Source organism: Silurus aristotelis (assembly GCF_946808225.1).
Source record: "Silurus aristotelis genome assembly, chromosome: 16".
Taxonomy (NCBI): Eukaryota; Metazoa; Chordata; class Actinopteri; order Siluriformes; family Siluridae; genus Silurus; species Silurus aristotelis.
In genome coordinates, this window is record NC_139589.1 from 7993519 (window position 1) to 8015002 (window position 21484).

Consider the following 21484-nt stretch of genomic DNA (forward strand, 5'->3'; position numbering starts at 1 on the left):
GGGGAAATTTACTACTAAGTTATGGTTTATGTGAATACTCATCACTCATCTCTATTGTCATGTGTCGACTGGAGGTTAAAACCAGAGTTTTTGTTCACGCAGTATTTCCTATAAGTACCCCCGAACCTCTGGTGCTGCTTACCCCACCACGGTGCCTCACAGCCAACCGGACACAACAGGGAGTCCTGCTAACATGGATCCCTCCAGCCAATCATACGTCGCCGATCGATCATTACATCATGGAGTTCCGCCTCGGTGAGAGGTGGGACGTCCTGGATGATGCAATCCCCGCAGGAGAGACGGAGCTGCTGGCCAGAGATCTGATTCAGGTAAACATGTGACTGATGTCAGCTGACAGGACATTCAACGGTGTAAAGATCCAAAGGGAAATTTGCATACCGTTCCTCAGACATGACAAAAAAGTGCAGAATCGTCCATTTTTTTTAAAGCTGCTGTGTCACGAAGCATATTTACATAGTGCTTACACTGCTATATGTTCGTCACCAGGGAGTTCCATAAAGACTTTCTGTCACTCTGAATGCCCTGTGATAAAGGTGTTTATGGAGTGGGTTGGTAATGAATTTCAGAAATCTCCACAAAGAATCTTGGCAACTTCAAAACCGTGGAGCACTCTCTAACATCTTAATGCTTATACCTATCTTTCACATTTCATCTAATCAACTGTGTTTTTCCATTTCAACACTTACTACTGCTACTATTACTTACTACTAACCCAAATCTGTCTTACGGTGCCCTATACACTCCTTGCATATATGTATATACAGTATGTATATAATCTTGATTTATCTTCTTTTTCTTCTTCCTCTTTTTTTTTAACTATTATTTTGAATGGGACAGTGACTCAGCAGTTTAATTTTCACACAGATTTCCCCTCATGGTTTCCTCCGGGACTTCCAGTTTTCTTCCACCTTCCAAAAACATGTCAGTATGTGGACTTGCTACAGAAAATTGCCCCTTATGTGTAAACAACCATATGTGAATGTGTATATTTCACTGCAGTGGAAGGTGTGTTTCTGCCTCACCTCCAGTATCCCAAAGATAAACTATAAATACTTCTATTTCTTCGCTAAGAGCCACAAAATTTGTACTGTTTTACCTCCTAAATCACACCGAAATTGATTCCAGTAATCCGTTTTAAGTGTTTTTTGTTGCCTCGTATGCAGTTAGCATTAAGCTGTTAGCTTGCGTGAGCTAATTCGTAAATTGCGTGTGTTTTTTGCAGGAGGTATGGTACGAGTTCAGAGTTATGGCCGTCATGGAGGACCTCATCAGTGAACCAAGTAATGTGGTTGGGGTCTCCAGTACAGGTCAGTGGAAATGCCTTTCTATGCTCTACAACAGTCTCTAAGTCAATTGAATTATACACAAACTACACGTACACAAACTTTATAGACTGTCATGTTACATGTCCGTAATTTTATTAGACATTATAAAGTCACAGAGTAAATAAGCTGAACTGTAGGTTTGGTGATGCTCTACTGCCATCTGCTGCAAATAGTGTTGAACTGCAACCGTTTGTAGTTCAGCACTTTGTGTTTATTCTCTTCGTTAAGTTCTGCTTTCACACATTTCATCCTTTTTCTTCTTACTTACTTTTACATTTTTTAAGAATATCTTCCTGAAAAATACGTGTGAATCTTCTTATAGGGAAAAGAAAGCATCATTGTTCATTGTTGAGTGTTAGCTGGCTAGCTTACTTGGAGATTTATTTACCGTTGAATGCCTCAGTAGTGTTTTGGCATGAGAATGGCATGATCATAAAATACTCAAGACAGCATGATCTCACTGTCTTATCCACACACATCTGGATTATAGTATTCAAATTACAGGGGGAATAAGGAAATAAAAAAATAGAGTATCACATTCTTGGATGTCAAGTTTAGATTTGGCAAATTGTGATAAATATATATTTAGCTTCTTTTGGCACTCCAGATCTCATTAGATGGAGCCATGTTTAAATCTGTATAGGTTTAGGTAAAAAAAAAAAAAAAAAAAAAAAAAAAGCACATGCATATATTTTGGGGATGTGGCTTTGGAACACGACCGCCAGGATTCCTTGGTGTCCCTTTTTGATGCACTGGGTACCCTTTTGGCATCATTTTTCAACGTGCATGAATTACCACAGACTTCAACCCCTTTGGCGTAATTTTTTAACATGCAGGGTTTCCCATAGACTTTTACACCGGAGCCTGCAGCATTAAAATTTTACATGTTATGTAAGCAGAGTGCCTCGAGGTCATATTTATGTAACTCTCTAGCTGATTTTTATTTTAAAATTCACTCGCTGTCTGATATTAAAGTGCCCAAACTGATATCAAGGGGTACCCAGGGCGTAAAAAAGTGACGCCAAGTGATCCTGACGAACACGTCCATATGTGACGAGTTGGGAGTGAGAATGTTTAGGGCTTTGGAGTTTAAGTTCCAAAGGACAATTACACTGTCAAAGTCTTCTTTTCCTATATCTAAACCGCTCTCTCTCTCTCTCTCTCTCTCTCTTTATATATATATATATATATATATATATATATATATATATATATATATATATATATATATATATATATATATATATATATATATATATACAGTGAGAAAAATAAGTATTTGAACACCCTGCTATTTTGCAAGTTCTCTCTCACTCCTCCACACAGATCTTCTCTAGATCAGTCAGGTTTCTGACCTGTCCCTGAGAAACACTGAGTTTGAGCTCCCTCCAAATATTCTCCATTGGGTTTAGGTCTGGAGACTGGCTAGGCCACGCCAGAACCTTGATATGCTTCTTACAGAGCCACTCCACTTGTTTATCCTGGCTGTGTGCTTCGGGTCATTGTCATGTTGGAAGACCCAGCCTTGACCCATCTTCAATGCTCTAACTGAGGGAAGGAGGTTGTTCCCCAAAATCTTGCAATACATGGCCCCGGTCATCCTCTCCTTAATACAGTGCAGTTGCCCTGTCCCATGTGCAGAAAAACACCCCCAAAGCATGATGCTACCACCCCCATGCTTCACAGTAGGGATGGTGTTCTTGGGATGGTACTCATCATTCTTCTTCCTCCAAACACGTTTAGTGGAATTATGACCCAAAAGTTTTATTTTGGTCTCATCTGACCACATGACTTTCTCCCATGACTCCTCTGGATCATCCAAATGGTCATTGGCAAACTTAAGACGTGCCTGGACATGTGCTGGTTTAAGCAGGGAAACCTTCCGTGCCATGCATGATTTCAAACCATGATGTCTTAGTGTATTACCAACAGTAACCTTGGAAAAAGTGGTCCCATCTCTTTTCAGGTCATTGATCAGCTCCTCCCGTGTAGTTCTGGGCTGATTTCTCACCTTCCTTAGGATCATTAAGACCCCACGAGGGGAGATCTTGCATGGAGCCCCAGTCCGAGGGAGATTGACAGTCATGTTTAGCTTCTTCCATTTTCTAATGATTGCTCCAACAGTGGACCTTTTTTTTATCAAGCTGCTTTGCAATTTCTCCGTAGCCCTTTCCAGCCTTGTGGAGGTGTACAATTTTGGATAATAATAAAAATTTTCTCTAGTGTCTTTGGACAGCTCTTTGGTCTTGGCCATGTTAGTAGTTGGATTCTTACTGATTGTATGGGGTGGACAGGTGTCTTTATGCAGTTAACGACCTCAAACAGGTGCATCTAATTTAGGATAATAAATGTAGTGTAGGTGGACATTTTAAAGGCAGACTAACAGGTCTTTGAGGGTCAGAATTCTAGCTGATAGACAGGTGTTCAAATACTTATTTGCAGCTGTATCATACAAATAAATAGTTTAAAAATCATACATTGTGATTTCTGGATTTTTTTTTTAGATGATGTCTCTCACAGTGGACATGCACCTACGATGACAATTTCAGACTCCTCCATGATTTCTAAGTGGGAGAACTTGCAAAATAGCAGGGTGTTCAAATACTTATTTTCCTCATATATATATATATATAGCTTCTACCTGAAATCAGTCTTTAGTTATTGTTTGACATGTAAAGATCAGAAATGTATAGAATTATACACTATATGAACACAAGTTTGTGGATTTGTATGTGATTTTTTGAACATCCCATTTTATAATTAGCTCCCATTCACTGTTATAAAAACCATCACTCTTCTGGGTAGATGTTCCTCTAGAATGTGGTTGGAAAATTGTCATGCTGGAACAGGTTTGGGTTTTCTAGTTCAAGTAAAGGAAGAATTTGATGCTACCGCATCCAAAGAAATTTGTGTGGCTCAGTCGAGAAAAGGAGCAGTCACTACACTCCTACACGAGACAAACCACAAGGGGCACAATTCATTTACGCTTATCGACAATTATATTAGTTGACAATAAGTTTAATAGATGCAAGTATACTGAGGAGTAATACAAATAGAAAAATAGAATACATGACTGTAATGTATAATGGTTTTCCAAAATAAATGATCATACTGTCTATAATATTCAATATAGCATCAGAAATGACCTTTTTTTATGCAATAGACAGCAATGTCTATTGCTGTCTAATGCTCATAAAAGCCTAAAATGATTCATTATTCTGCTAATTACATGATTCAAGTGCTATAATTATGGTAATGGTCCATTCGATGCAAAATAAGCACATTATGCTAATAGCCTATTTATTCTCAATTTGACATTGATAAAGGTCTGATGTTTATTCTATTGTTCATTGTACTATGCAAGTATATTGTTTGACTAAACTGTAATTAAAAATTTCTTGATAAAACCTCTAATAATCTCTCTGAAACAACAAAACATACCGAAAACTATAGGTATATTGTATGCTGCTGTCTCTGCACCATACTAGTGTTGGCCCTAAAGCTGCCCTTTGTGTGTGTGTGTGTGTGTGTGTGTGTGTGTGTGTGTGTGTGTGTGTGTGTCAGATTTCTTCCCAACGCCAGACGTGACAGACGAGGGGCTGGCACGGCCGGTGGTGGCAGGCATCGTGGCCACCATCTGCTTCCTGGCGGCGGCCATCCTCTTCAGCACACTGGCAGCCTGCTTCGTCAACAAGCAGCGGCGGCGCAAACTCAAGAGACGGCGAGGTGAGTGGCGCAATTGCGGGTCACGTGGCTTTTCCCAGCGCATCCAGGCCTTCGATTTACATAGTAACTTGGTGCAGCCCTCATTAATACACAGCTTAAAATGGGAATGAAAGTATTGGCCTTGATTGTGTTCAGTAGGTTTGAGATCAGGTTTGAGATTAGAGCTCTAAAGCAGGCTACGCAAGATCTTCCACTTCATCCCATGTAAACCACCTTTTCATGGACCTGGCTTTGAGCACAGGGGCATTGTCATGCTGGAACAGGTTTGGGTCTCTTTGTTCAAATGAAGAGAGTAAAGATTTTACCACATCCAAAAACATCCTTTTTTTTGGATGTGCCTCCAGCTTTGTGGTAACATCTATCTGTAAATAGAATTGAAAATATAACGGCATAGATTGACTGATCAATGTCTTTCAAAACATGTTGCAAGTTCTTTTAAATAATTACAGTTATAACATCACAGTTATTTAAGAAGGATTGCATTTTATTATTGATAAAACATTGTTTATACATTGAATGCTGTGGAATAACTACAAAACTACATATGTCGTTCTGATGTTTATAAAAGTCTATGAAGAGTCATTTCTTCAGTCTTTCTTTTTTCCCTATAATGTTATAACAAAGTAATAGTAATGATAATAAAAGGCATTGTTACAAATCACATGTGTCTTACAGCTTTACTTAAGAGGCCAGTGCTGACACTGGAGAGTCTTTACTTAAATACTAAATAAAACCTCCTGAACAGTTTGCTTGAAGAATGTTAGAACAGCTCTCTCTTATAAAACTGTAGAGGTAAAATTCTTCTTTTTCCAATATGTCCTAATATTGATAGTAATCGTTGGACTTTGCAAACAAAAATGTATACAATATCGTAAAACAATACGGGGTATATATATATTTAAAAAAAAAGCATGATTATTGCATTGAATATGTTTCTTTTTCAGTTTGCAGGTAGGTGTGTAAATACTGTACACACTGGCGGTGTCATGTCTTAAGGCTGTATTTATGTAATTCCTGAGTTGTTTGCTTATAACAGTTTGTCTTTTTTTTTTGTCTTTGGTTTTACCCTCCTTTACATAGATCCTCCGCTTTCAATAACACACTGCAGAAAAAGCGTGGAGACTCCGTAAGTAACCACTTCATCTTCCACCTCCTCCCTCAATCTCTTCTAATTTAATGAGTGGTGCGTCTGTCCCACTGCTGCAAGCCGACACACAACCAGTCTTTTACAGCTTCTCCAAATGTAATTACTGGTCTTAGTGAAGCCAGTGGTTTGCTAAAGGTGCTCGAAGACCACTTCATGTTCATTTTGTTTTAGGTAATAATTTTTATTAAGGCTCCCTTATCTGACATTAATCAACACATTAGTTCACCTGAACAATTTCTGAACTTTGAGCCATCGAGTATCAACAAAGTAACATTCGTAGCTATTTTTATAACTTGGTTATTTTTTTGTTAAATAATTAACGAAAATAGAAATATGTAACACAATAATTTAATTTTGTATCATTTTATATGGACCTACATACATAAAAACAGAATGAAATAAATTGAAAATCTAATAAACCCATATTTTATCCACATTAGAACAAAGAAAACAAACCAAATGTTAAAGCTGAAGAAATGTGCCGTTTACAGGAAAAAATAAGTTCATTTGGAATTCAATGGTTGCAACAGGTCTCAAAAAAAATAGTTAAACAGGGCCATGTTTAATACTTAGTACCATCACGTCTTCTGTCCGTATACATCTGGGAGCTGAGTAGACCAGTTGCTGAAGTTTTGGGAGAGAAATGTTGCCCCATACGTTTCTTATGCAGGATTCTAGCTGCTGAACAGTTCTGGGTTTTATTTGCTGTATTGTTTGTTCTATGATGCGGCAAATATTTTGCAAATCATTGCATCCTTTTTTTATTTACATTTTACACAGTGTCCCAACTTTTTTTGGAATTAGGGTTGTAAATGTATTTTGTGACTGTATAAACAGTGATTGCAATTCTCAAGCTAGCATGTACTGTATATGCTAACTTTCTTACTTATTTATGGTATGATAATGTTTAGCTTGATAGCATTACTTAAATAATTATTTATTGCACTAAATTGAAAGACAAGAAAAGTACCAAAAATTCAAATGTTGGAAGCACAAAAAAGTAAAAAAAAAAAAAAAAAGCACAAAAAACAAGACAGATGAGAAAACAATGGTACTAAACAAGGTAAAGGTGAACACATTAAGGCAGCAATCCATTGACAGGACAAGAATGGAAACAGATCCAAAATATAAACTTAAGCATGGTAATTTAATCAAAAGTGCATGTTGTGAAATACCATGCACACCATACAAGAAGTTCTCAGCATGCTGGGAAATGCAACACATGGAGTATGTGACATAAATGATCTTAGTTAAGTAAACCTTAATCTCAATTGCTACCTTTTTTAATCATTGGCCAGACTGCTGAATATTGATCACAGGTTTGTCTGAAAGCATAAATACATACATTTAATTCCAGTCTTATTTGGGTTCTAGATCATAAAGGTTGACGGTCCGCATCTTGCAGCATCCTTTCCTGAAATAAACAGACATTTTCTATTTTTTACACTATTAAAATCGGTTTTATTATCTTACACATTAGCCAAAATATAAACCTAGTGCTTAAAATGTTTTGACTGGTTTGTTCACGCTGTCTTGTTGCCTTCTGTACTGCACCTTAAGGAGACTCTTGGATGTCATTCAATCAAGATCTGTCTATTAATATATATATATATATATATATATATATATATATATATATATATATATATATATATATATATATATATATATAGTTGCAATTTGATGATTGGTCCATAAGGTTCTTTTATGCTATTTATAAAAGATTTATTACAATAAACAAATAAACAATAAATATTAAAACAGTTTATGCCATATTATGCCATAATTATATCACAGACTTGCCATTCTTGTCTATTTGAAGTCTAATCAAGTTTATACCATAATTACATCATATATATTATATATAGCCTATTTATTTTTATTAAGATATAACTCGAATATGTTTAGAAATATTACACCAGATATAAAATTACTGGCCACTTTAATTAGAACACCTTTATCCATGTTCATTTATGCAGTTATTAGAACAAGACCAGATTATTATTATTTTAACCTTTATTTCCAACTGCATCTTTTTGGGGAGTTGATTGAGACTTAGATGTTTGGTCTTGGCAGATCGGATTTAAACCTGATATGTTCATCTGAGTTGTGTAGTTCATCCACTTAAAAGTTTGACGTTATACATTCTGAAATGCTTTTCTTTTCAGCGTGTTTGTAAAGTGTGTTTAATCAGACTGGCTGTTTTTGTCTAATCAGCAAGGTATTTCTGCCTGCATATCTGTTGCTCACTGAATGTTTTTGCTTCCTTTTCTGTATTAACTTTAGATTGGATAATTGTGTAGGTGTACAGGTGGTCAAATGGTCATTAAGTGCGTGTGTGTATTTGTGTGTGTGTGTGTGTGTGTGTGTGTGTGTGTGTGTGTGTGTGTGTGTGTGTGTGTGTGTGTGTGTGTGTGTGGGTGTGAAGGCAGTAAAGCATCCCATATCGAGAGCACTCTATTTCCTGTAGTTAACGCTGAAAACTCAGTTAAACAAAAGGCTTATCTCTGTTTCCCCTGTGGCTAATTTGCCAGTTGTTCTAAGGCATTCATTTTCATTTAACTTAAAATTCATAATGGGTAAATTGAAATGATTCTGCAATTAAAAGCACACTTTTTATGTTACTGCAATATGTTTCGCTTGTACACTATGTACTTATGTTGCAGTAAATGATTACAACTGCTGGCTATTTTTCTTACTTAAGACGGTAATGGCTATAAAAGAGTTTAGATTATCGTTATCTATAAGTGTAGTGTAGTGAAATGGTAGAATCTCATGTGGATGGCACGTATACAGAAACAATCTTGTGTGTAATTATAATTACAAAAGCAACTTCACAGCAAATCTAACTGGCTTTAAATTAGTACATATAGTTGAGGTTTGTGGATCTCATATAATAACTTAAATTTTTCTGGGAAGGCTTTCCACTAGATTTTGGACTGTGGCTATAGGGATTTTTGCATATTTAGACACAAAAACAGAACCGAGCCTAGTTCCCTTTCAGGAACTAGAGCTGCGTCCACAACGCTTTGGGAAAGCTTCCGTGTGTCCACGCTTTGAATTACGTAGGTAATCTGTCCAACGGAAAGCGCTACCTTCTGTTTGTTCTGGAAGCGCTCTGTGTGTGTCTGTGTAAGAAAAAAAATTTAATATAAGCAAAAAATAAATGTAAAGCAAGCCTCGGTACTGGCTGTGTGTTCCTCCTTTATCCCCCTGCTTTATCACTGGGGGATATACACACAGTTTGTGTATGGCTTGTTCGGGAGCAGTTGGATATGGCAGAGGGTTTGGAGACGGGCCTCCTCCCAGGGCGCAGAAGCACGCCTTCCAGCAGTTTCTTCCCCCTGTCAGGAGAGTGCTGCGCTCCAGCTCTCTTCCTTCGAGGAGGTTGAGGGAATAAATGCTCGCAAACCTGTAGACACTCCCTCGCAGCCAGTCCTGTTTAAGGAGCTTTTGTAGGTGGTGACTTGTGCTTTCGCCAAGCTAGATATTGCTCAGCCAGTCGGAAAACAAAAACAGCGTCCTCGAGCTACATGAGCGCTTTTTGTGATCTACCTCACCACCTCCACGCCTGGGTCTGCTTTCAGTCCCAATGCCTCACTATATGCTAATTTAGTAGGACTGAAAGAGTGCAATTATGGGACGATGCCCCGGGTTGAAGAAACTCTCGCTATCTCTCCTTGGGTGCTGCATCGTCCCTCAAGGCCCTAGCTCTGCCCACCAAGCCCCTTCGGACGTTAAAGCTAACGACGGATGCTTCCCTCACGGAATGGGGGGCGGTCATGAGTTGCTGCTCCACCCAAGGTCTGTGAAACAGGCCCCATCTCATCTGGAACAACTGCCTAGAGATTCTAGCCATGCTTCTGGCTCCAAAGCACTTTCTCTCAGACCTGAGAGGCCACACATCTGTGGTCTCCTAAATCAACCATCAGGAGGGTCTGCGATCTCAGCCCTATACAGATCCTCCTGTGGGCCCAAGGAAAGCTGCTCTCCATGAGCACAGCATATATCCCAGGGTGCCTAAACCAGGGAGCAGACGCCCAGGGAGCAGACAAGGGCTGAGGACCAGGGAATGGAGGCTCCACCCAGACATGATGGAGCAGAAATGGAGGACGTTTTACGGAGCACAAGGGGACTTGTTTGCTACTCAAGAGACATCGCACTGTCCCCTCTGGTTTTCCCTCATTTAACCAGCCCCGCTCGGGCTGGACGCCATGGTACAGGTGTGGCCAAGACCACGCCTCTATGCCTTTCGCCCTGTTCCGGTACAGTCCGTCCCTTCCTGGTGGCCCCGCCGTCACACGTTTTGTCCACGGTATCTGAAAGCTGAGGCCTCGGGTGCGACCTAGAGTGCTTGTGTGGGACCTGGCTGTCGTTCTGATGGACCTGTCTAAGCATTTCTTTGAGCCCTTGCCTGAGGTTCCCTTGAAATTTTTTACAGTTAAAACTGTAGGCATTCTATCCTCCTCCCTCTTAGGCCCCTGACCAGAAGAAGTTTAACCAGCTATAAATGGAGCTGTGGAGAAAGTTGGAGTTTGTCTGCTACGGTCCCTATAAAAAGGGAATCCCTGCGAACAAGCAGACCCTCAGAAGGCGAATTGTGGATGCTGGTCTCCCCGCACCTTTCAGGGTAAGAGCTCACTCCACTCGGAGTGTAGCGGCCTCTAAAGCCTCTCCAAGATATTTGCAATGCTGCGGGCTGGTCCACCCCGCTGACCTTTGTCAGGTTCTACAGCCTTGACCTTAGGGACACTCTTGGCTTCTCTGTCCTTCGACCTACTTGTGCCCATCCACATTAGGCAGGGACCGGTCAGTCTGGAGATATTAGACTCTTGTTTACAAAGCATTGTTGACGCAGCTCGAGTTCCTGAAAGGAAACGTCTCTTGGTTACGTATGTAACCCTGGTTCTTTGAGGGAAAAAAAGATGCTGCGTCTCCAGGCCACACTCCCTGCATCCCTGCAGAGCATCCTTCCATTGCAGAAACTAGCGCTGTCTCCACCGCATGTGCTTTTTATAGCTTCCTAAAATTATGTGATCACACTGTTTGCCGCAAAGTGTATATACAGTACATAAAACCAAAGTTCATGCATCGTATTGATCTTGAATGAAAGGTTTTAATAAAGGTTAGGTAAAAATACAAGTTCTAGGACTAATAAACAATTAGTTGTTAAAAAGGATGGAAAGATGTGCATTCCTTGTGCATGTGATAGCTATGAACCTGCTAGGTATAAACGTATAAATTGTTTAAGTGTATGCAGTTTTGCATTTTAGTGCCAGTGCAAATTTCAAGAAACACACCTCCTTGTGTCCTAATGAATCTGTTACATTTGCACTGTATGGGACAGTTGTGTAAGCGTGATTATTAGGGGGGTTATTTTGTTTGTTTGCTGTAATAGCAAAAGATGCAGAATATTTGTTATGCAAAAAAAACAAGGTATTCGCCTAATGGCAGCTTACAACAGAGTACCAGAGTGGTTTGAAAGATGCTGTTTTTATGTATCGCACTGCTTCTCATTTTGTGTAAATTAGTTTATACTTGTTTTCTAACATACTAACAATAAACAATTTCCTTTCCTCTGCATTACAAGCAGTATAATCGCATGATGAAAAAAGTGTGTTGGAGATAATAAAAGAGACCACTGAAGTGCCACGATCCTATTTCTCCATTTTTTAGTTATATTATTTCTTTCTCCTGTTTTGGTGCTTTATTTTTTGTCACTTCTCCTGTCTTGGAATTTCGGAAGCTAAACATCGTTGACAATCTCCGTGCTCCCCTGCCCCTTCCTTCTGTTTCTGTTATGTTTCCTGTCGCAGGGCTCCTCTAACCCCTCTGCCTGGCATAGAGCCCTTGTGGGAGGGGACGGATGGGAGCAGGCTCAGGCCCCCACCTTCAAGCCGTCAGTGAGTGCTGTACCTTGCGCAGCTGAGCGTGCTCTGGCTTGGCCGCATGTCCCATGTGCACCGCCTATAGGCACGGTTGTTTTGGCGGACACCTCAGATTAAATTGCCGCAGCCCTTTCTTTCCACTCCTGCCTGTCTCACCTCCATCCATAAACATGCCTAGCTCTGAGCAGTGTGCTCACTTTAAGCACCTCAGCTGAGTCATCAATGTCCAGCAGGAGGCAATGCTTGGTCATGGAACTGCCAGGTGACATGTTTACCGGGAAAGCCTGTGAAAGCTCCTGCTTATATACGCAATGATAAAAAAATAAAAAAAACAATCAAGTGTTGCTCGGCGTGATTGTAAAATTGAGTTGCCATATTTCCACTATTATTTCAATATACAGTAGCTCATCCATATATTATTGGTTAATTCAGGGCGACTGAATTAACTCCATGCTTCAAATAGTGTTAAAGGATGAGAAAGAAGTGAGTTTTTATTCTCCCACTGTATGAAGACCATCTTATTCTGCTTGGCTGAGCATCTTTAGGTCACATTGAGCACGCATCCTTCTGACCTCTAGGTTATTTTTCACTGGCCAGCCTGCTGCTTCTTCACATCCTCATGCCTTTGTACTATTAATTCTGTAGGCTTCTGGAAGTCTCTGATCAAGTCACCCAGTTCGGGTTTAGATCTAGGTTTATCTCATAACACATGAATAACGTATTAAATATGCTTTTTATCATCTTAGGAACATAGCACATAATATCCATTATAGCATGACAATAGCAACAAATTGGGCCATGTTTTTTTCCCTTGACTACTGTAATGCAATACTCACTGAATTCTCAACATCTCTACCAATCATACTACAATGTGTACAAAATGCAGAAACTACAATATTATTATAATAATGCCATGAAGAAGAAAATGAGATCACATTAGAGCAAGATTGTGGTCATGTGGATTAAGAACCGTTATACTGTAAATATCTGAGTGCCTGGTAATCTATCATCTTGTGCTAACCTTCTTCACTTTTCTTTTTTTGCATGAAACTTAAAATAAGCAGTGGAGCAGCACGAAAAATCTAGAGCAGGGGGGTCTACAACAAAATTGCCATTGGGGATAGGGGGATTGATGGTTGTTTATATATTTCAGATTGCACTGTATGTAAAACTCTTACATGTCTTAAATGGAAAATACACAATAAATAATACACTGTCATATCTATAAAAATTTAACACAGAACATTATATGACTCGGTAGCAACTCTTCCACAGTCGAGTACAGGGTCATGACCAGGTGGTTTGATATAATTTTTATATCTGTACCAATTATTATGAACATAATTTTAAATTATTAATTATGTTAATTGCAATATATATATATATATATATATATATATATATATATATATATATATATATATATATATATATATATATATATATATATAGTTTTTTAATTGCCACAAATTAAACATTAATTATTACAAATAAATAAATGAACAATTGCATTAAATAGTTCACATTTGTTAGACCTCAGATGATAATTCAGATGTGTGTGTGTCTGTGTGTGTGTTTTACATTTTATATTAAATTTTCTAAAGATATGATCAACTTCACTGTTCTACTTATTTCAGCAGACTTTAACAAATTCCTTCCCTAATTCTTTCACTCCCTCGATATGTGGAATTGGCAAGATTTTTTTTAAGAAATTTTTGAAGCTAAAGAATCCCAATTGCTAGCGTTAGCCGCTAGCCACTTCCTGGTTACCGGCTAACGCTAGCTCTATGGATTCTTTAGCGTTTTTCATGCATGCGCAAAACAAATCTTATTTCCGGTACATAGCTAGTAGCCACAGTGATTCTGTGCTAGCTCTAGTTTCTTTTTTATACCCCTGGCAGTGTTGTGTATGTTTCAAAGTTAATAAGAATAAAAATGTGCTCAAAGTGTGAGGCAGAGTCTAAGCAAACTTGCAGTCCACCACTTAATAAGTTCCTGAGGGAACTCAGATTTGAACTATCCTTTTAACTCCGCACATGTGTACTGAACCAAAAGCCCTGTACAGAAACATTTTGGTACAAATACGTGTACCATTACACCCCTAATATACTGTATGTTTATGTATATACAGTTTATGTACATGTGAGAGAGTGTGTGTGTGTGTGTGTGTGTGTGTGTGTGTGTGTGTGAGTCAAATCAAATCAAATCAAATTTTATTTGACACATACACATACATACAGGGTACGACATGCAGTGAAATGCTTTTTCACTTCATGTCGAGTGTGTGTGTGTGAATTGTTTCTTTATTTCCAATTATTGCCACTATAAAGCAAGTTGACTGTGTGAAAGGTCATGTATAATAGTAGATAAATGAAGGAAATACAGATCTGTGTAAAAATTGTGTTGAACTACTATACTGTAATTGCTTGTAGTATAGGTGAAGGTTTACATTTCTTCTTTTATCATATTCCGAATATGTGGAATCCTGGGAATTTTTGTCATCTGCATCACCAGTATTTACTAAGAGACCGGTCATTTTGCCAGCTGGTATTTCTGCTCGAACGGTGGCACAAAACCAACAACTTTATCAACGCCTGGCATTCACAGCATGAAGAAAGCACACATAGCTAGCAATTAAAACATCAAATAAAACATCAATGCTAATTTTGGCCAAAATAAGAGTTTGTTGTACAGCTGTGATTCTGAATCATACATTCTACACTGTAGCTGTTTTATTAGCAGTTTAGGTGGATTGTGTGTTAACCCCCGTGATGTTCATCAGATTTTCAGATTTTGGTGCCGAGCATCCTCTGAACACCTGCATCTATGTGACCAACGCTCCACTTCACACCAGAGCATGACCACAAGTGGCGACTCAACCTTCTCTGGGTTTTTTTTTGTTTTTTTTTTATTTATTGTTGTGGTGATCAAATGTTTTACAAATAGCCTTAATTATAAGAGTACATCATAATTGAAGATCAGTTCTGACCAATTTACACTGCTTCTTTATTGTGTAGTAGAGAAGTAGGAGCTTTGAGCTTGTTCAAGAGAGTAATATTTCTTTCGCAGTTGATACGTATTACGATACATTTCACAGCCACTAGAGCTGAAATGGTAACATTGAAATGGGTCAATTTCGAACGTCTTACATTTTTAGCTGTTTTTATTTTATTTATGAGTTTTAAGTGTTATAATTCATATACTTTACAATTCTGACATCTCTTGATTTTAGTCTCTGATTAAATATAGCTTTGACTTCTTCACATCCTCAATCAGCTGTGCCAGAGCATGTGCATAATGGATCTGCTTGTGCTGTATTTTTTCACGTACCTAAGTGTTTTGATTATTGTAATCGTTTGGGGCATATACATTTGTGACAGGCAGAGTAATAAAAAAAATAAACATGGCCTATGTGACAGCCAGAGGTTGATAAAGTGTTAAGCTAAGCTTAGTTCACAAAGAGGGTGTAAATGCTTTCTGACCTGCTGTAAATGATTAGTGGTTTGCTCTGATCTTCGCACCATTAATGAGTATAAGATTTTCCTCTTGTGATGCGGTGTCTCCAGACGCAGGGATGACATCATTGACTTCAATGTTGGTTTTCGGTAGGCAGTTGCCATGGAAACCCAGCATCGTCACTGCAGTCAGCACAGGCAAAGTGTAATGATTCAGCAGAAACAAGGCTTCAATTGACGTTATTACTAATAAAATAATTGCAGCTCTGATTTTCCTTTTTTTCCTGGATGATTGTTTTATCATGCTTTTTGAAATAAAAGTAATCTCTTTGTCCAAAATCCGATTTTTTTAATTGATCTTTACTCATGATAAATCAATACAATCATGCTGCTCTTTTTTTATTGCATTTTATTTCTAGTAGTTTCTAGACACTATTTCTTTATTATATGTTTATTTCTACATTTTGGCATTAGAAAAAAAGCACAACATAAAAAGGTATAATTACTAATTAAAGTCTGGGTGCAAAGGCTTTAGCAAAGTTAAGCTGTTACAGTGGCATGAATGAAAGCATATTCTGGTAGATATTTCAAACAACCAGTGAGAGAATGGAAATGTACAGCTTTTGCGCACACTAATTAAACTTATCTTGGCCCTGAAAAAAGTCATGTAAGAAATTGTAGTTAAGAATTTACAGGATTGAGCATTAAGAGTAATAAATGTGCAAAACAAACCATCAACCACTTAAGTATAATTTGTTCTAAAGCATTGACGTGACCCTAATTAAAGTTATTCAAAGGATTCAATAATTCTAAAATAAATTAGGCCTGGAAGTAAATGAAAGTGTTAATATATCAGTAGGAGGCATGCTGGTTCAATCCAGAGCTTATGTTACTTTGTATGTGGTGATTCCTCTGGGTTCCCAGGTTTCCTCCTATCTGCCTAAGAACATGTACGTAGGTGGATGGATAGGCTCTAAATTATCCTTGTATGTGAATGAGTATGTGAATCTGTGTAATTTCCAGTGTTGTTGGGATAGGCTTTGGATCCACAAAGACACTAACCAAGATAAAGCAGTTACTGAAGACTATTATCTAATCTAATATGTAGTATGTATACTGAAGTTTATAAAAAAATTTATCAACTGATTACTTAAAATTACAGTAAAACCATTGATGATATCATTAACACCCCTTCACTTGTAATGTTGTTACATGCAACTTACAAACTGTTTATCTCACTGAAAGAAATACAGCAGTATTTTAGCTGTCAGTTGATTCAGACAAATGATTAAGGTTGCAGCTGTGTTGATGTATGCAATGCTTGTATTGAGGTTAAAATATAACATCATAACATTTGGTCTTTCAGTTTAAAACCATCCTAAATTGTTTTCATACATATGTTAAAGTTTATTAGACTTGTGAGAATAAATTGATTAACATACTACAAACTAATGGCTCCCTTTCTTCCTTTTATCAGGCCATCTTCTGGTAAAATGAGTCCAGAAAGTGTCCGATCTATGGGAGCTCCATCCGAGTCATCTGAGGATGGATCACGAGCCAAGAAAAGTCCTGCCAAGGAGAAGGAGCTTTCCTTATACAAGAAGACCAAAAGAGCAATAATTAGCAAGAAATATAGTGTCTCTAAACATGAAGCTGAGGCTACTACACCTATTGAGTTAATCAGTCGTGGGCCAGATGGTCGCTTCGTCATGGATCCCACTGACATGGACACACCTGTCAAGCCTAGGCGTATTGAGGGCTTCCCCTTTGTGGAAGAATCAGACCTTTACCCAGAATTTCGACAGTCTGATGAAGAGAATGATGATCCTGGCCCCATGCCTCCTATGATGGCCACTCTTAGACCGCATCAGATCTCTCCTATTTCTTCCAGCCAGGAGTCTTACTTGCAGCCCCCAGCCTATAGCCCCCGCTTCCAGAGGCCGATTGAAGGAATGACCATCATGGAAAGCAGTCGACTTCAGGCCATGGGGCAGATACGTGGTGCTCCTCATTTTCGAGCCTTTTCCCATGGCCAGTTCTACTTGGGCAGCTATTTAGGCAGTCCTGGAGAACCAGAGCCTCCACCTCCTTTCTACATGCCAGACACCAGCCCACTCAGCTCAGTAATGTCTTCACCCCCTTACCACATTGAGGGGCCTTTTGGTCATCCAACCATACCAGAAGAAATCAGTGAAGGAGATATTCAGCACTATGCAGTCTCAGGCTGCTCCCTTCCCCTGACACACACGTCATCACGTTCCCCAGATATCTGGCAACGGCCTGATTTCTCTTTTGCCACATTTGAGGGTCCCCACTTTATATTTCCTCCCCCCCACCCTTTGCAGTTTCACCGGGAACCGTCTCTTCCACCACCCCTCATTCTCCCTCCTAGTGCTCTCCCACCTGCCTCAATTCACATACCCTCCTATCCTGGTATTCTTCAGCTGGAGGCCCCAAAGAGTCGGCTAGGCAAATCTCCCAGCAAATTGAAGCCTCAGGGCCTTCCAGCCAAGCATTTACCTATGCAAGAGGCACAGAGTCTAGGGCAGCTAAGACACACAAGCCACGGTATGGGTGTGCCGGTATTGCCTTACCCTGACCCAGCGTCTCACATTGTTGGTCCTAGCTCATTTGGAAGCCTGGATACCCGTTGGTATGAGTTAACTCCCAGGCTCAGTCCCAGACAGCCCCGTAGGATGGAACCCAGCATGGTGGTACTCCAGCCTTCCCGTCTCTCACCTCTTACTCAAAGCCCCATTAGCTCTCATGAGGGTTCTCCCGAGATCGTAGTGCGCCCTAGGCCTCGTCCTAACATTGTCCAGCCTTCTATTCCCCCTGAGATGTCTGAAATAACCCTGCAGCCACCTTCTGTTAGCTTTTCAAAAAGATCCTCACCTTCTTCTTCCCCTGCTCAAGGTCAGGGAAGCCGAAGGGCAAGTCCTATTTACCGTTCCCACATGGCCTTTGGCACCTCAGCAACAAGTTATCCATCCCAGTCTCCGTCACCTCCTATGGAAAGCAGCAGCATTTTTGGACATATTCCAACACAGAGGAGGAGTGAGGAGGAGATTCTGCCATCAGAACCCTCTCCGCCTCAGCTATCAGCTTCAGGGTAAGTTCAATGAGGTTGCCAAACAAAGTTGACTGTACTAAAAAAGTATAATAAATTTATTTACACAAATAGAAAACTTTTCTAACTGATCATGAAGGTAGAGTTGTTTTACATGTGTTTGCTAGAGAAAAAAATTGCTATATCATAAGTTTTCTGTTTTCTTTTCTAAACTGCCCTCAATGCCTTACATTTTGCAAACCATTCAGAACCATTTTCTAACATAGATGATGTTGTATTATTACACTGTAGATCTCAGTCTCACTGATGCTGCTTTTCATGTCAAACATCAATGTTCATTCATAAGGTCTGTGAAGCACTTAAAGACGCTTGTCTGTAAAATTTTCCTGAAAATAAAGATTAATTTATATTTAGATTAATATAAGCTCAAGGCAGGATGAATTATTTGCTTCACAGATATGGTGACAGACCTTTTGGGGCTCAGTCTCTCAGTAAGTGATATCTTAAGTCAATTTAAAATGCAGTACCAAAGCCCTTTAAAAGCCTGGAATCAGAGGAACACCACCACTGGACCCCAGCCTTTCCATTCTATGTCATTCTGCTTTACCCTGCCTTTCACCCAACAGGAGGAACCCCCGTGCATCCCAATTGACCTTTCTCAGTCAAAATAAAGCCCTGTTTTGACTAACTTCAGGCTTTGTAGGATGACTTACAGTATGTATGAAGTGGAGATTGATTTAGACGTGTCCAGCACAGCAGGCACAGGCCTCCTCTCCCGAACATTAGTAATATGACTGCATGATTGCTTCTCCTACACCTCCCTTTCCTCCATCACCCAGGTCACCCCAGCTCTGACTGCCAGGGGGAGGCTTGTTGGGCGAATCACGTTGCAGGGACTGTCCGCTCTCATCTGTTGCAATGTCGTCACCATCTCAATTAGGGGCAGTTGGTCATTCTTGATGACTCCTGGAGTCTTACCTGCTTTGTTTTTGATTGATCTCAGCTATCTGGGCAGCGTTGTTGTGACCAGGTCCTCTACACCGCAATAGGTAAGGGTTGGATCCATGTCTGAAAGGGGGGGGCAGCAGGTGGGGCTTTTATTCACCTTGTTCTTTAAAGGGGAATACGAGTCTGAGAGTCTTGATTTGTTTAATTTTGCTACACCAACCTGCATTATTTTTTCTTATTTTATTTTTATTTAAGTTATGAGTAGTTATGCATTTAAGTTCTGCAGTCTTGAATCCTATATGCATTCTCATCCTGGTATGCATATGTAAGTTTTCTACTTAAGAGATATTTCATAGATCATGTGGTCAAGAGAAACTTGCTTTACTCGAAAGAACATTTAGGATCACAAAAAAAACAAAAACATTTAGGATCGTGATCACGTTCACATCAGGGCCATGAACTAGAACAAGTGTATATGATTTTTTTTTTTTTTTTTATCTGTAGCCGAGTTGTATTGTAAAACACATTATAGTCACATAATGAGTCACTTGTAAATTACAGTTAAAAAAAACAAAAGATATTTAAAAAATGGCCTCAGTTGCAAAGTTTCTTATGTATTAGAGTAAAAAAATAAATACTGGCCCTTTTTAAGCGCTCTCATCATCATAAATCCAAATGCACATGTGTTTACTTATATATTTGGACTGCAGAACACTCTCCCATTCTAGAGGAGAAAAGTATACTTTCATAAAAGCTCATGCACTTCGTTTTTGTAATGGGGAAAATACTACTGGCTCTGGGCACCGTAACAAACATTCTCTTTTTATGTGTGGCTTTTGCCCAGTGAAGTGCTTTTCAGAGTATTCCCCTTTAAAGTTCTGTTCCATGTGCAAAATTCCATGCATGCCATCGCTAAATATTGCTCTTCAGTTGAAAAACGAACAAATATCTGGATAAATTCTTGTTACATTTGTTGTCTGAGTGCTTTGTTTTATTTTTCATTATGTGACTGTTCCCAAGTAGCCATTTCCCCTCCCGCCATCTCTCCCCCTGTCAGCATGGTGAAGCCCATTGTAGACAGTATTCATGTCTATGAACACATTTTTGAAGATGCTTTGTCGCTCAGCTGTGATTTCCCCCCTCTACTAATGGCTTTTAATTTCTCTTGGCAGCCCCAGCAGACGGAAGGGCTCCTTTATAATGCTCTTTTTCTTGTTTCACCGTGCCTCGTCAGAGCCGTGTGTGTGCGTGTGGCTGAGTATGTGGGCTGCATTTTAAGTGCCTCCATACTGTATTTGGATGGGAAGACTGTGAATACAACCTAATGTTTAAGGATGTATACTTTTCTTTTCACAAAAGTAGACAATCTCTTATTGGTATTATTATTATTATTACTATTATTCTTAATACCATTACATTTTCTCATTTAACACAGAAATTTCCCCACTGTGGGACGAATAAAGGTATATCTTATTTTATCTAATCTTAAAGTTCTCTTTAAACTGATACATATTATCCTGCCATACCAAGGTATGCATATTTAATTTATTGTAGCTGTAGAAGTAATATTTATCAAGCTTGTTTTTTTTTTTCAAAATTCCTCATTGCTGTGATCAATACTGTACTAATGAGAAAGCACCTGTACACCTCTTTAGCCCCGAGTATACCTATCTTTCCACTCAAATAACGTCCGGCTCCATAATTGTCATGCTGAACAAAACTGGCCGATTCCGAGAGTGTGGATGTCTTGGACTGGTTCGTAGGCAATCTGGTGCGCCTATAGCTTGGCACTGAGAGCAGTAACTTGACATGGATTGGGCCAAGCCATATGTGACCAGTGTCTTATCACTAGAAAGGCACGAGACAGCTTTTCACCCGTGTGATAGCCCTTTTGCCTTTTCTTT

At 39.2% G+C, this 21484-nt stretch overlaps 1 protein-coding gene across 5 annotated transcripts in view; it reads left to right on the forward strand.

Moving 5' to 3' along the window:
- The window catches only part of igsf9bb (immunoglobulin superfamily, member 9Bb), a 104618-nt gene that overhangs the window by 79044 nt on the left and 4090 nt on the right, over nucleotides 1–21484 (forward strand). For 2 of the 5 annotated variants that reach the window (XR_014537268.1, XR_014537270.1), the window contains exons 14-19: nucleotides 103–329; nucleotides 1244–1328; nucleotides 4911–5072; nucleotides 6153–6198; nucleotides 17040–18674; nucleotides 19636–19681. Coding sequence is in view for 2 of the 5 variants with exons in the window: in XM_083564826.1 (XP_083420952.1) it covers nucleotides 103–329; nucleotides 1244–1328; nucleotides 4911–5072; nucleotides 6153–6198; nucleotides 17040–18674 (2155 nt within the window). In the remaining 3 variants the exon portion in view is untranslated. Of the gene's footprint in view, nucleotides 1–102; nucleotides 330–1243; nucleotides 1329–4910; nucleotides 5073–6152; nucleotides 6199–17039; nucleotides 18675–19471; nucleotides 19682–21484 lie in introns of all 5 variants that reach the window. The other 3 variants (XM_083564826.1, XM_083564825.1, XR_014537269.1) reach the window with 2 other exon arrangements.